This window comes from Pristis pectinata, chromosome 9 (genome assembly GCF_009764475.1).
Source record: "Pristis pectinata isolate sPriPec2 chromosome 9, sPriPec2.1.pri, whole genome shotgun sequence".
In the NCBI taxonomy this organism is placed as follows: Eukaryota; Metazoa; Chordata; class Chondrichthyes; order Rhinopristiformes; family Pristidae; genus Pristis; species Pristis pectinata.
The window spans coordinates 78292911-78308784 of NC_067413.1; the positions used below are offsets into that span (position 1 = coordinate 78292911).

The 15874-nt window shown below is 37.3% G+C and overlaps 1 protein-coding gene across 1 annotated transcript in view; it reads right to left on the reverse strand.

Moving 5' to 3' along the window:
- Positions 1–6760: 6760 nt before the first annotated feature.
- pde7a (phosphodiesterase 7A) overlaps positions 6761–15874 on the reverse strand; it is a 108280-nt gene continuing 99166 nt past the window's right edge. Inside the window, 5 exon segments of the mRNA XM_052022603.1 lie at positions 6761–6960; positions 7701–7781; positions 8568–8664; positions 11820–11960; positions 13516–13611. Coding sequence (XP_051878563.1) covers positions 6761–6960; positions 7701–7781; positions 8568–8664; positions 11820–11960; positions 13516–13611 — 615 coding nt within the window.

Sequence of the window (15874 nt, forward strand, 5' to 3'; positions counted from 1 at the left end):
ATAGAGCTGACTTGTATTGCTGCCTCCTGAATGCAAAATTATGCAAGAAATCTAAATTTTGTTGTTATTAGCTTAAAGTTACCAGTGCCCACATTAGTTTTCAGTGACTTATTAAAAAAAATTATAATTCCTTGCCACAGTAGGCAGTGTTAATTATTGAGTGAATGTTTACCTTTTGTAGAATTAGATATAACTTGCTCTTCCTGTATGATTATTTACATTATTTTTTAGCTGGGAAGGTAAGCAACTAGTTTATTAATAACGAATTTCTTGTGTCCACCAATCACTGTTGCAGGGTATTGATGATTACTGGAGTAATAATCCAATGTTCAGGTCCCATTATAGGCATCTTAAAGAAAATCTACTCTTACAGGAGGGAGCAGGAAGACTATCCCTGAATCTGTTTGGTTGCCATAAATACCTGAATGGTTTATTTGTGCTCTTTAGAGAAGTAAAAAAAATCTTTATTCTGGCTGGGTTATGTGGTTTACTTTAATTATCCTTTGAGTCTCATACCAATCTTAGTTTCCCTGAAAAGTTGATAATGCAAAAATCACTCTCATTGCTGGTGAGCCCCCACATCCTGAGAATAAACCAATCTCTAGGCACAATTGAGATTTAATTATCTGTGCCACAGTTTCATTAAATCTCTTGTTATTAAAAGTAAAAAGATTTTACCGATGAGCATTTATTTGGTAGGGAGTTAGCCCTGGCACATACTGAACAACTGGTATAAAACCAAACATTTTCTTTTAATTGAGACTTCTGTCTTGGTTGTTTAAAGCTTCTTTGCAGTACAGCTTTATATTCACAAGATTTTAATGGAGGAAAATATTATAGCCAAGCAGAGAAGACAACATAGTAGCATGTTATTTCTTTTAAATGGATGCAGTTGGAGGGTGTCAGAAGAAAGGGAAGATGGAGTTGTATGAAGCTTCTATATTCTTATCCTATTATGAACATTTTTTTTGTTTTTAAAAAGTCAGATAAGACAAACAGAAGACCAGGACAGAGTTGAAATGGAATTACAATTGCACAAGGCAGGAACTTGCAACATACTCTATCTGTGGAATGGCACAATGGCCTGGGTGCAAGAAAAATATTGGAGGGGGATTTCTGGATCAGTTTGGGTTTTCTGATATCACTGAACTTGGTACTGAGGTCAGAAAGGCTATAGTGTCCCCAGACAGAAGTCTGAGGTTGCTGGAAAATTTTGTTGGAATATTGTAGGAGTCAGAGTACATTAGCGAATTGTATCGTTTTGTTTCCCTTGTACTGATGTGTAGTTTTTATTACATTTATACTAAATGGGTTGTAGAGGAAAGGCTTCTGGATGCCATAAAAAAAAAACGGCACCACATAACCATAGTCACGTGGAGTAGTTAAAATTTAATCCCACTGTCCTTCATTTTCTTCATGCTATGTTTGACACCAGCTCATGCTGAGTTTCACCCTGATGCTGAGTTTCACCCTGATGCTGAGTTTCACCCTGATGCTGATTGATACCAGTCCTGTTCGGGTTCCCTAAAATGTTGCTTTGATGTCAAACAGCTACTCTCACTTCCATGACCACGTTTGCACCACTTGTAATGTGAGCTAGTTTTGGCTGGTCCCCAAATTCACCATTGGTTTTAATGTGCATGGACTTTTTAGGATATATTCCCTTGGTTGTCATCTCATTTTCAGTTATTGTATCTTCTCTCAATCTTCTACTCATCCTTTGAGCCTGGGTTGGCCACCTGACAGTTATTTACAAAGGAAAACTCCAGCTTAAGCTAGAAACCCAGTTAACCAAGTGATAGCCTAAATAAACAGGTAAGCATTCAGATTGATATCAAAATATTTCTGCATGTGTTTAATGACATATCTATTCAAATGTAGCCTTCCTTGCTCCCACTTTGAGTCACAGAGAAATGGGTTGGGTTTGTTGATGAAAAGTGCTCTTTTGCAAAATGTACTCCTGGACACACAATGAGTGATTTACTGTTCATCCAGCCTTCTCTGTAATCATATAAATGCCTCTCTTCCTCCTCTTAGTACTGGCAAAACAATGGCTGTTGCATGTCAAGAGATGGAAGTGGGTCAGTAGCTATCTTGGGCTGTAGTAAGTCCTGCAAGTCATATCACAGCCATATACAGTGTATAGCAGACATACCAGACAGTTTAACCACTTCCACATGACCTGGTTGTGCAGAGTACTTCACACCATGTGGCAAGACAAGACTCCAGACAGAGATTCTGTCCTAAACAAACCTCTTCAGCACTTACATATTGTTTTAAAAAAACAATCACAGATCAGGTGGGCAGGACATCTCAGAATACCTGATGACACAATACCAAAGCAGCAAACTTATGGAGAGCTGACTGAGGGCAAACAATCATGTGGTGAACAGAAAGGGATTCAAAGACTCTCAGAACATCCCTGAAGAGTTTAAATATTGACGCATGCTACTGGGAACAAGCATTGGATGGTCCTGTTTAGTGTACCTGCATGAAGAGCAGTGCTGCTTCATTTGAGGAAGCAGAGGAAGAGAGAATCTCAAATCAAGAATGGCTGATGCTAGAGTATTCCTTTCTGTCACCTGTGTCAAAGGAAATCTTGAGCCTGGATTGGTCTGATCAGCCATCTCCAGATACATCGCAACACTATAGATGCCATGGTCTGTCTTGAGAGTAAGTGACAAACAACAATCACAGCCATATACCTGGCTGCTTGGATGCCATAACACTGAATCCAGGAGTTCTATGGTGATGCACTTTTGTAGGAAAATTTTAAATGGGATAGAAGAACAAAGAGCTATGGCCTTAAGGCCAACAAGTCAATTAAAAACAATGCTGGGATTAATTTCTGGGGATAGAATTTTAAAAACCCTGGGTTAGGCTGCATTTATGATCCATGTATAATAAAAAGCTCTAGTGAAAAATGTAGCAATGTCCAAAAATGGTACTAGATCGCACCATGTCTGTAGGAAAAGACTGACCAGCTGATGGAAGTGGAAATCGGAGCTGATTGAAGTATTATGAACAAGACTGTGGATATGGATAAAGGTTTCGTGTGGCAGGATCCAAAACTGGGGCCAGTCTGTATAAGATGGTCACTAACAAAACCAAATTGTGAAAAATCATTTAAGGGTAATTTAAGATGAACTTACAACGGTAGGGAGTGGTTGAAACAAATGGATGCTTTCAAAAGAGAATGGAAAGCTAAGGCAGATGAAGATGTATGAAATACAATTATCAGCAGACCAGGTGGGTCAAATGGCCTATTTCTGTGGTGTAAATTCTGTTATATTTAATTTTCTATGTTCTGACCAACATCTCTCAATCCACATCAATGCAACATTGATCATCAAGTCACTGGCACATTGCTATTTCTGGTAGCTTGCTCCAGAATATTGCCTGCCAAAACTTTACATTAAAATGATTGCACTTCAATTGCACTTGGAACATTGATATTGTGGAAGGCATTGCACAAATACAGTTTTTCACTGTAATGGATTATGTCATATTGACCTTGAATGTCCATTACAGCAGCTAAATCTGGCCTTTTCATATTATTCCCTCTAGCACCAGGGTCAACAGAGCCATGTGGCTGTTTGTGCTGTTCATAACCCAGCACTTGCCTTCCTATGGCTCTGGGAGTTCATATCTGTGGATCCATGGGAGGACTGATCTCCCTGCTTCCTGCGCAGTGCCTAGGGGGTAATCCTGAAACTAGGGAGGAGGTATCCAGGGCCCAGACATAGATCACAATTTCCAGATCCAAGTCAGTATCTCATTCTGAATGCAGGGGTACAAGACTGGTGGGTACAAATTCTATTGCTATATCAGTTACTGTTATCATTACTGTATTAGTGTTCATGTCATTTCTGGCTTTAACTGCAAGTTTAAAGAACTGATAGAGACAATCTTAAGATTCTTTGAATAACCATCCATTACAGCCTACCTCCAAGATTTTGAGCTTGTTAGACATGGACACAAGTACATATACTTGAGTGATTCCCATGTAATAATGCTGCAAAGCGTGGTGGTAATTGAGCTTGGAAAAGAAAACACGTTTCGCTACCTGACTTGGTGGAGTGGAAACCATTTGACCTCTGTACAGCCAGACTGTCTCAAGAAGCTGTGTGTTTTTCTGACTGCTTTGTTGCCTATTGCATTTGCTTCAATTAAAAATCCTTTCTCCTCACCAGCGTGAGGCTTGGGTGTTTTTAAAAGCATGGGAAATGTTTTAAATCAAAATGCAGCAGATACTGAAAATACTTGACAGGTTAGGCAGCATTTGTGAAAGTAGAAAAAGTTAATATGCAAGGTCAATGAAAGGAAAAATGTTGAGCTAGCACATTAAACTTCCTCCCTCTACAAATTACTGCCACCTTGGCTGGAATGCATCTTATAGAAGATCTTGATACTATCGGCAAGATGGAAAAGAGCACTGGAGGGATGGTGAGTAGAGCACTGTGGACATGGTAGTTTTTAAATATCAGTATCTGGTTAAGTATGACTTGCAAGTAGCTCCCTGAAACTTTGGATAACAAATGACTTTTCATACAAAACAACATTATGCACTATTAAACTGAGATCTGCTTTTCAATTATGGGTTACATGATTTGCAGCCCTCATATACTGCAATTTTGACCAAATCTGGAAAAAAGCTGTAGCCTCCTGCTGCAGCATTGCAACTATCTTTGGGGGTCCTATATTGTTTAAGCTTTCTGTACCATCTTCCATTCCACTCTGCAGAGATTGTATTGGCATTGTTTCAGTTATTACACTTTTAAGATGTGACTGGAAACTTGTTTTGCAAACAGCAGGTGAACAGCAGTTTTCTAAAGGCCTTTTGTTCAGTGATTTACAATGGAAGCAAGAGACTGCAGATGCTGGGATCTGGAGCACCAAACAATTTGCTGCAGTAACTGTGGATGGGATGAAACTGTTGACATTTCAGGTCAAAACCCTGCATCGGTCTGTTGACAATTCCTTTCACCCCCACAGATGCTGCTTGACCTGTTGAGTTCCTCCAGCAAATTATTTCTTGCTCCAGTGATTTACAATATTTGTTACTGATACAATTATGAAACCTTTTTGCTTTATATCCAGTTAAAATTTGACAATTAATTCTATGTCAAACAGTATACCATCAATGAAGTACTGAATTTCCAAGTATTAAAACTTTAAACCAAACAGGCAAGTAGTTCAAAAGGTATGTCAATTTTTTATTCAAAATTTTAAACAGCAACAGGCATATCAAAATATGAATATGGCAACTCTGCCAACAACCTGGTAATGTTCCTAAGCTTAACATTGAAGCCTTCATCTCTAATGATGGCTGTTGCAACAAATTGTAAACAGAATTTTTTTTAAACAGTCCCAGAATACAAGTTAACTAAAGAGAAAAGCACCAATTTGTTTCACTGGAAAATGCTGAACTTAAGATATAGTTGTGCTTACTGTACATAATCAACTATTTAAAACATTGTAAAATACAAAATGGAATGTTTGAAATTTAAAAGAACGTTTGTATTCTTATCCTACAAAGGGTTCATAGTTTCACATCAGACAAGGCCTACAGGGGAGTAACAATTCACTCGCAAAAGGTCGAGGAACAATGCACTTCTTTCAAATAAAAACAGATTTGGTCACTTAGCTTTGTGCATAGTTTTAAGGCATTTTAGCAATTTTTCTTCAATCTGGCTGTTTAATTCGTGCGTGTTTTCACATTATGAAGAAAACAGAATGGTGAAAGTGGCAGTATGTTCTGCTGTAAATTCCAGACAGCTGTTATCACTTGCTTCAGACAGAGACAAATATCCTGATCTGATCTTTATTATAAACTATTAAGTGCAGTTCATACATCTTAAACCACTTTTGTTGATTTCACCCATTAATCTGTTTTTAAGTTGTTTCATTAACTCTCCCCTAAGAAGGCAAAGGCCAGCAGCACTTTGTTGCTATATATGCTGAAGTAAGCTTGGCTGTGATCAGAGATGAAGGCTGGATTCACAGTGCACCAAAGGAACACCATGGCAGAAGAGAGGCTTCCATGGAAACTTAAATGGCATCACAAAAGATTAAAAACAAACTGCAGCATATTTTGTTCTATCTTCTTACCAACTAGCATTTCCCAAATTAGTGGTTCCTTTTTCACTATGCTTCAAGGCAAGAACCAGAACCAAAGTATCAAAAATACAGCATTGTAAACAAATCTCTGAGGCAGAAAAGGACTGGCTTCTTTGCATGCATTCAGTCACTCCAAAATGGTGGGAAGAGTATAAAAGCTCTTCTTGTACCAACATAAGAATATTTTCATTAAGTTCATATTTTAGCCTTCTTTTAAAAAAAAACCACAGAAAACCCCAAGTGCAGAAATTGCAAGTATCAATCTGTATTACAGTATTCAAACTAACCATTAATAAATGGCACTTCCTGGGACACTGCCACCCTCCTTTTCCCATTCTCTTCAGTGTGGCCACCTCTGCAGTTTATGTGCTCAATGTCTCACAAAAGCCAACTGAGGTATTTGTGTATTGCTTTATGTTCAGGCTTTGCAAGGAGCAAAAAAGCAATATGATGCTTTGAAGAAAGCATTGAATTACATTATGTTGACGTGGCTACACATACAACCATGGCAGTGAAAGCCTACAAGTATATCTCAATTCCTCACCTGAAAGCATCATCCCATTTGCATTCAGCCTAATAGGCTGAAAACTCATTGTCCAGCTCCCACAGAATCAGTGGAGTGAGAGAAATAAAAGAATTCTCAGCTTTCCTGAGGTACAAGTCAGTTCATTTCCTCGCAAATAGAATCAGTATCCTCTCTACTCCGGGTCTGTTCCTGTAATAATCCTTTCCAGCTAGCATTATTCAAACTAAGATGTCCAAGCATGGTCTGGGACAGTGTGCTGTTGGCAAATCGAGACCACTCCACAAAAAGAGGCTTCACTACATAAGTTATGAAACCTGGTGTGCAAAACAATATTTATTAATGTTAAACATAATTAATATTCATTTAAGTTTGTGTTATCAGTATTTACTGAAAACTTGAGTAAATTCATTTTGGTTCACATTTGGCATTGTAACCAATATTTTGCTCTAAGGAACAAGTACCAAGCTGTTCAACTAAAAATATGCTATTTAAATACTTTTTTTTTGTTACAGGCAATTCAAGTAGATTTAAAAACAAACCACTAACTGCTATATTTTTGTTGTATATACCTATAAATTTAATGGTTCTTCAACACAAATCCAAATTTCTTCTAAAAATTAAAACTTGAATACTTATTTTGGAGACTATACTTGAAACTATATAATATGCTCCATTACACATTTATGAATTCTCATAATTACTGAATCTCCACCCTGTCCTGTGAATTGACAAGAACTTGAGTACAATCCAGTCGTCACGATATTCAACTCTCAAAATATGGCAGAAAAGAAAAACAACTGATTTATTTTACTTCAATTTCCAAAACTTTCTGCTTTCACATGTGTACAACTTGCTTTTCTTCAAGACCATGCCTCAAAACATAAATGACTGGTTCCATTTTTGATTTTTTTTTTAATTCCTCATTTGTCATACATCCTGTTACTCGTTGAATTCTTTTCCATCTCATCAATCACATGATTGTGCTCACATAATTGCAGTGGTTAAATATAACAAGATAATTGCTCTGTATTTTCTTGAAACTTAAATCACTCACCTATTTGAATATTGGCTACAGTTTCTGTGTGGCGATCACATAGCTGACTTATATCTAGCTTATTCCTCCTTTCAATATCCCCTACATAAGGAAAACAATCAATAATCAACATAAATTATCTCGATTGTTTCTGTAGTAAAATTTCAGGTTATCTCCTTTTTGCTGCATTATTCTGCTAAACAGTTTCATTATATATAAATTTCCCCTGCAATGTATAGTATTAGATTGCTTTGTCTTTTGTTAAACATTCAGGAAAGAATAAAATACATTAAACTGTAACTTCTGATCCAAGAATTTTTTTCTTCACAAGAAACACAAAGTGAAGGCATGGTTTGTTGGTACTACTAAAAGTTGTCTGCATATCTAGAATGACACAGCTATACAACACCTGATACTTCAAGGCAAAATCCAGATTATCTTTTGCCAGGATCATCCAAAAAGCCAATCTTTATAGTTTTACAATTTAGCTACATTTTTTTCTATTGTGTGGGTTCCAAATTAACATACTTACAATAAAGCTTTGATCTGTTTTTCATTATCAACACAATATTACATTAACTTTTCTAATTACTGCCTGACTTGATTTGAATTCTGAGGGATATAGTTACTATTACTCAAACTCCTTTTCCTTGTACGTTTCAGTTGTATTAATTTTAAATCCCCAATTCCATGATTTTAACTTATTCACTACTACATCTGATAACATTCAATTTACCAAACAGCTGAGATACCGCTAAAGCCTTTCTTTGCCCTCTATTAATGAGGTGGAACTTCTCTTGATATTTCTAATACCTATAATCCTTGAGTGAGGGTAAGAGTTTAGTTGTTTAGAACATGCTGTAAATTGGGCCACTGCACTAAATATACCTTGATGGAAAAATTCTTGGGATACTTTTTCACTCCACTGCTTACTCAGTTCCCAAGGCCGGCATGGGTTACTGATATCTGCACATTTCAGTGCTATCTGTAAAAAGAACAAATTATTTATTTAATTAAGTGGCTCGAGTTTGTTTTTAAATTCTTCTTGTGTCCTTTAGCCCACCACTTACATGACTACTTTTTACAATTCCTATCAATTCAGTTAACTGCAAGGTTGTACAGAAGCTTGGGCAGTTTATCAATGCAACCTTATCCACAGACACAAATATTGATCAGGTTTATTGTTGAAGTGGAAAACTTCACAAAGAGAATCCCTGAGTGCATTTCATCTGGGTGCTCAGATTTCCTCCCACAACCTAAAGATATGTTGGTATGTTAATTGGCTACAGTAAATTAACAACAAAAGGAATTAAAAATGGAGGGAAGGGGGCGGCATGGTTGAAGGACATGTGTAACATAGATTGCAGGGGTACTGGGAAATAAAGAGGAATAAGATGAATGGACTTGATGAGCCAAATGCCTCCTGTGTCATTTTCAGTGTATGATATAAATAGTCAGACTTAAAAACTTGATCCATTTTAACAGCTCAGGCCCACTTGACCTTAACACAGGAGCTAGTGTAATGTTTGATCATCTCTGTCCATACTGATTCCCTCAAATCCAGCTCTACCTTCCACTCTGACTGCCAAATCTGCCAGTGTACACAACCTTCCACCCTCCAGTATTTTTAGCATAAACATTACAAGGTAGCAAACAATGTAGCGTAAACATTAAAACAAATTTTTAAAAAGACGTGGATAAATGCATTAAATGATAGAGGTGGAAAATTATTTCAATGGAAATACCCCACATTAATAGAAGAAAAACAAATAGGAGATGGTAGGCACTCATGAAACAGGAGAAATGACACATCAAAGCGAAAGACAAGTGGAATAAAGAAACAGTTAAGATAGGTGATTTAATTAAAACACGGACCCTGAGAGGTCTTTGCAGAGCAGATTTGGATTCACATGCGGGAGTTTAAAAATAAAAGGTTGCCCATTTTAAGACAGAAGAGGCAATAGTTATTCTCAGAGTTGTGATTCTTTGAAACTTCTTCAAAAGGCAATGGAAATAGAGTTTTTTGTTTACGGCATGGGTAGAGAAATACTTTCAGCAAAGAGTGTGAAAGGATATCATGGTTAGCAGGGAATGCAGAAGGGAGGTTACTGTTGCATCAGCCATCAGATTTGAGGGCCAGGTAGCCTTCAACTACTCCTTATTTGTATGTTCATAACATATTTCTCATATTTCCAATATCATGGAGGGAAGCCATTCAGCCTATCAAGTCCATGCCAGCTATCAAACCAATCCCATCAGTCCCTTTTCCCTACTTGGTTCCCTGTAACCTTATCTTCCACATTCCCGTTAATACCAAACTAATTCTCCTACTACTCGCCTACACTGGGGGCAATTTACAATAGCCAGTAAATCTACCAACCAATGTCTTTGGGAGGAAACTGGAATACCTGGGGAAACCAAAACAGTCACAAGGAGAACATGCAAACTCCTTTACAACAGTACCAGAGGTCACTGGAGCTGAGACAACTGCAATACCTGCAGCAGAACTGTGCCTCCCCAAGTAACAGACAAAAATACATATGGGCAGAGCACATAACCAATAGCACAGAAGATAGAGACAATTATAAGAGAAAAGAGAAGAGAACAAAATGAAAGGGTGTCACATACACAAAGGGAGTGGAAGAAAACAAAAATGAGTAAAAGAACGAATGAAAGCAGTGTGAACATTTTGATCACAGATTCACTAATATTAAAAATTTTGTGTGATGTTGCTTCAAAACATTTGAGAAACTCCTTTCTTTATAACTAAAGTAATGTAGAACTGAGCCTTGCTACAGCCTGAGTGAAATACAGGAAGTTATCAAGTCTGTTTATCATCAAGTCTAAGTAAAAAGCTGAGGATGTCCACAATTTCAGAACATGAGGCATTTGGAACAGGACTGAGAAAAGATTGCTAAATACCGAATGTACCATTTACAGAATTTAGAAGGATGTGACAGACTTAATGGCTGGTGGGAAATCAGTGATTTGTTTCATCAACCAGTTAAATTCTCTATAACCGACAACCTTACCAATCAAGTAACAGAGAAATTTTACTTATACCCAAAAATATATTTTATGGCTATAATATTCAGTCAAGTGGGAGGTGCAGTGGCACAGCTAGTAGAGCTGTTGCCTTACAGTGCCAGAGATCAGCTTCAATCCTGACCTCAGGTGCTGTCTGTGTGAATTTGCATGTTCTCCCAGTGGCTCTGCGGGTTTGCTCCGGGTGCTCTGGTTTCCTCCCACATCCCAAAGGCATGCAGGTTGAAAGGTTACTTTGCTTTTGTAAATTGTCCCTAATGTGTAGGTGAGTGGTAAAATTTGATGAAGAATAAAAAAAATGGCATTTATGTAGGATTAGTGTGAATGGGTGCTTGATGGTCAGCAAGGACTCAGTGGGCCAAAAGGCCTGTATCTCTGCCATATCGCTGTGACTCCAAGTATAACAAAGTGCATTGTCAGATCCTCCAGAATTATGCAGATGTGCAAATTAAAATTAAATTAAATGCCAGCTTAAAGTTCAAGTATGTTTTCCAAAGACAAATACAGACTGACAATCAATGCAGTAATGATGGAATACTAAACTACTGTACAAATCCAATCTTTAGAAGGAAACATTAAATTGAGGCCCCAATGGCTCCGTCTGGTGAATTTAACAGATTAAATGGCTTTACTTAGAACAACAACAAAGGTATTAATTCCCAACGCCCTAGACAATGCATGTTTTTGATCAAAGCAAACTAGAAAAAAAAAGTATGATCTAAGTAAACTGGTGAAAAACGGTTTCAGGTCTTCATCACATTGTTATTTTTGAATAAAGGAAGTACATCATTGGCTGTTAAAAGCTTTGAGATGTTCTGAGATTGTGAAAAGCACAATATAAATGAGAATTCTTTAATTTCATAATAGCAATACTGAAATATCATGTCTTCATCAAAAGTTAGCAGTAATTGAAAAATAATTAAAGACTTGCAAAATTAATGTAGATATATTTGTAGAGCTAAGTAACATAATGCAATGTGGACAATATTATTCCTTTTTAAATATGAAGCAAAATAATTTTGAATTATGCCTATAACAGAAAACCAACACACAAAATATTTAAACTCTGGGAAAATTCTGAACATAAAAGGTTACCTGCAGCATGAAATGTCGATGGCTGGCATCATCTAAACACAAGTCACTCATGTCCAATCGAGATATCAGTTGTGACAGAAACTCATTCTGGCGGCTTATGTCTGTAGCTAGAATTAGGGAACCCAGCTGGCTTTCCATTTGGTAGCTTCAAAAAAAATAATGTAGATATCAATTGTGTGTAGATGTGCAATCACTTTATGTAGCTTAAAACTAATATTTAAACTTAGTATTGAGGATAGCATTCCTAATGGGATTTTTATTACAAAGAGCTGAAATATAAATGCTTCAGCTTTCTCCACTGAAATACATTTTTTGCTCTATCCATTAAATATCCTCCCCACAATACAGGCCATAAATCTCGAAAAGCTGGAAATACGGTTGTGAAAGCTCTCTCATTTCTGCTTGTTGGCTACGTTGGTCAAACATCTTGTAGTTGGATTTGCCCATCAGTATCATGCCATAAGTTATGTCTTGAAATTTTATGGGCATATTCTTTAAAAACTTGAACAAGTTCTCTAGCTAATTTAACAATAATCATCCTGTCACTCAAGTATAATTCTTGTTTAGGAGATTCAAACTAATTAACAACAAGATCAGGCTAAATTTCAAGGTGGTAGTCTTTGCTCTTAATTAAGGCAACCATTGCACTACTGCATTATTGGGGTCAAAAACCATAAGTAGCAATCTATCTGGAAGACCATCTACATTTACACCAGTCCTTGATGATGGAGCTTTGCTTCATAAGTTTAGCAGAAGTCATCAGTGAGAAAATAATTCACTAGAAGCAACTCTTCTTAAATCCTAAACATCTGAGTTTAGATCGTTGACTTATTAATGCATTCACATAGCAACTTTAAAATGAAACATTGCCAAGGTGATTCATAGAACCATTAACGAGATTTTATACTGAGCTGCATGAGAGATATTTTCATAGGTGACTAAAAGTTATGGAGAAAGGGATACGTTTTAAAGAGTCATAAATAGTGGAAACATTCATAAATGGTATTCCACATATTAGGGGCTTAAGCAGCTGATAACACTTAAAAGCCAATATTAAGGAATGAGAATCATAGATGAAAAAAGGTCAAATCTGGAGAAATGTTGGGTGATGATGGCAGTTACAGACAAGGAGATGCCAAAGCCTTTGCTTGGAAGGTGGTGGAGGTTATGAAAACATTAAGAATCAACTGGAGTTATGAAAATGCAGGAACATTCAATGTGTTTGACTAATATAAACAAATACTTTGATAACATTACTGTGCAGACAAAGTGTGAAATTTTAATCTGGATTTCTAAAATAGTAATTTAAGAAGAATGAATTCAGAGATTTAGGCCCACTGGAAACAAAGGGACAAAGTGGACAAATAGGTAGTTAAAGGATTGATAGTAGAAATATAAAAGACAATTCTTAGATTTCCACACATTGCTGATGAAATGTGTAGGGAGAATTAGAACTTGGATTAAGGGGAAAAAATGTTAATATCTTCCCATTTCACTGACAAGGGTGTAAACACACAGGAAGTGGAAAATTGACAAACGTTTATGACTAAAGTAAAGGTAATTAAAATAAAAATATTTATTTATTAAGTATATAACCCCTTTACTGAGAAACACTAAATTTGTTCTGATTTTCAGACATGCAACAGATGCACTGATTAAAAAATTATGAAACATAATATTGAGCAAACCATCAGATACATACCTTCCTCAACTGAAAATGTGAAAATAATTTAGATTCATGAAGCACGCACACTGCTGACCTCCAGTGATGGTTTTCTAACACCGAGGTATTCTGAGAGTAAAGGAAAAGGTATTAGTGGCAAAAACATTTTTCCCATTTCATATGATACCTGACACCAAGTCACATAAGAGACTTTAAAATAGATGACACAAAGCTTAGGTAAAGGGACAAGTTTTAAAGAGTGTTGAAAGTAGAAAAGTAGAGAGGAGGATTAGTTTATTGAGACAATTCCAGAGCTTAGAATGATGACACCTGAAAGCATGGCCAATAGTGGAATAATCAGATTCAAGGATGAGGAGGGCATGGGTATATCAGAGGATTATGGGATATTGTGGAAATGGGGAGATTGTTTTCAAATCCTTGCAACATCCAAAGTTGAGCAATTTTTTTAAAATTGAGCCCATATTTAACCAGGAGCCAAAGTAGATCACAGGTAATGTGGATGACCTTTAAATTTAGAGAGTACAAAGGCATTGAAATATGAAGCAAAAAAATCAAGCTACTGGAGGAACTTGGTGGGCCAGGCAACATCTGTAGAGGCAAAGGGATAGTGACATTTCAGGTCAAGACCCTGCATCAGGACTGAGCATAAAGGGGAGATAGTCAGTTGAAAGAGACAAGGGAGAAGGGTTGGGGCAGCAGCTGGCAAGCGATAGGAGGATACAGGTGAGGAGAGGTTGATGGGCAGACGGAGCCAGGTGGGGGATGGGAAGGGTGGAGAAAGCAACAGAAGCTGGAGGTGATATGGAGACAGAGAGCTGCAGAGTATAGAATCCACTGAGGAAGGGTGATGGGTGGAACCAGATAAAGGAGAAATGATGGGCAGAGAGGTACAGTAGAGGGGACCTAGTGGGTTGAGTGTGAGAGTGAAACTCTGTTCTTGAATTACCTGGAATTCTTTGAGGATATGACTAGTATTGGTAATGTACTAGCATGGATTGAGAATTGGTTTACAGACAAAAAGCAAAGAGTGGTTAATGAATGCATCTTTCCGAGGTTGGCAGGCTGTGACTAGTGGGGCTGGGGTTTGGATCCCACCCATTCAGTATATCAATGATTTGAGCGGGGGAACCAAATGTCAGATTCAAAAGTTTGCTGATGATACAAAACTAAAAGGGATTCAAAATGAGTGGGTGAGAACAGGGCAGGTGGAACAGAAAGTTGGGAAAAGACTTTGGTGCAAAAAAAAAGTATTTTTAATTGATGGTATATTGGGAAATGTGATATTCAAATGGATCTGGGTAACCTTACACACAAGTCAGTGAATCTAACATATGGTTGCAGCAAACAGAAGGACATATAAATGTTGATTTTTTTAGCAAGCGATTTCAGTACAGGGCTTCGGTTTGACCGTACTGTGTAAACATTTTGTCTTCTTACCTAAAAAAGGATATATTTGTCAGAGGGAAGATTCACTGCACTGGTTCCTGGGATGACAGGGTTTGCTGTAGGAGGAAGAAATCAACTAGGCTTACATTCTCTACACTTTAGAAAATTGAAAGGTGACCTCCATGAAATTTACAAAATTCATAAAGAGCTTGATAGGGTAGATGTAGGGGAGAATGTTTCCTGAGGTGAGAACTTTGAAAGTCTCAATTACAGAATATGGGTAGACCACTCATTACTGAGATGAGCAGAAACTTCTTCACTGAGGGTGGTGAATCTTTGGAATTCTCATCCACGGAGGGCTGTGGAGGCTCTGTCATTGAGTTCTTCCAAAACAGTGATTGTTTTTCAGATATCAAGGGATCAGAGATAAGGGGGATAGTGCAAGAAAATTGGTGCTAAGGTAGAAAATGAACTATGATCTTGGTAAACGATAGAACAGGCTTGAGGGGCCAATCCTACTCCTAATTTTTTAGTTATATTCTCATGCAGTGGGATGACAAATGGAGAAGAATGGGAGGAGAACCAAGGATATTCCTTGGAAGGTGGTGGGCACCAGACATAATGAAGCAGGCACATATACAAAACAGATTCCTGTAACTAGAACTAAACAACTGCAACCCCACTCAACTGTACTGCTGTGAAATGTCATTGGGAGAAGGGATAGATTTATTATCACATTTACACAGGATATGATTAATGACTTTGATCAAAGCCATTTCACTACTGTGGTAAGGGCAGAAATATTGCAGGAAATCAAAAATGGAGTTTGAGGCAAGGTTAGCATGAATTTGTAAGGAAATAATGCATTCAAGAGCTTACAAGACAAAATGCAGGAAGTTGGAATGGCGTTTTGTTGGAATGGTGGTTTAAAAGGTCCGAAATTATATGTTTTTGATTAAAGAGAGGAAAACGGATCTCGAGACGA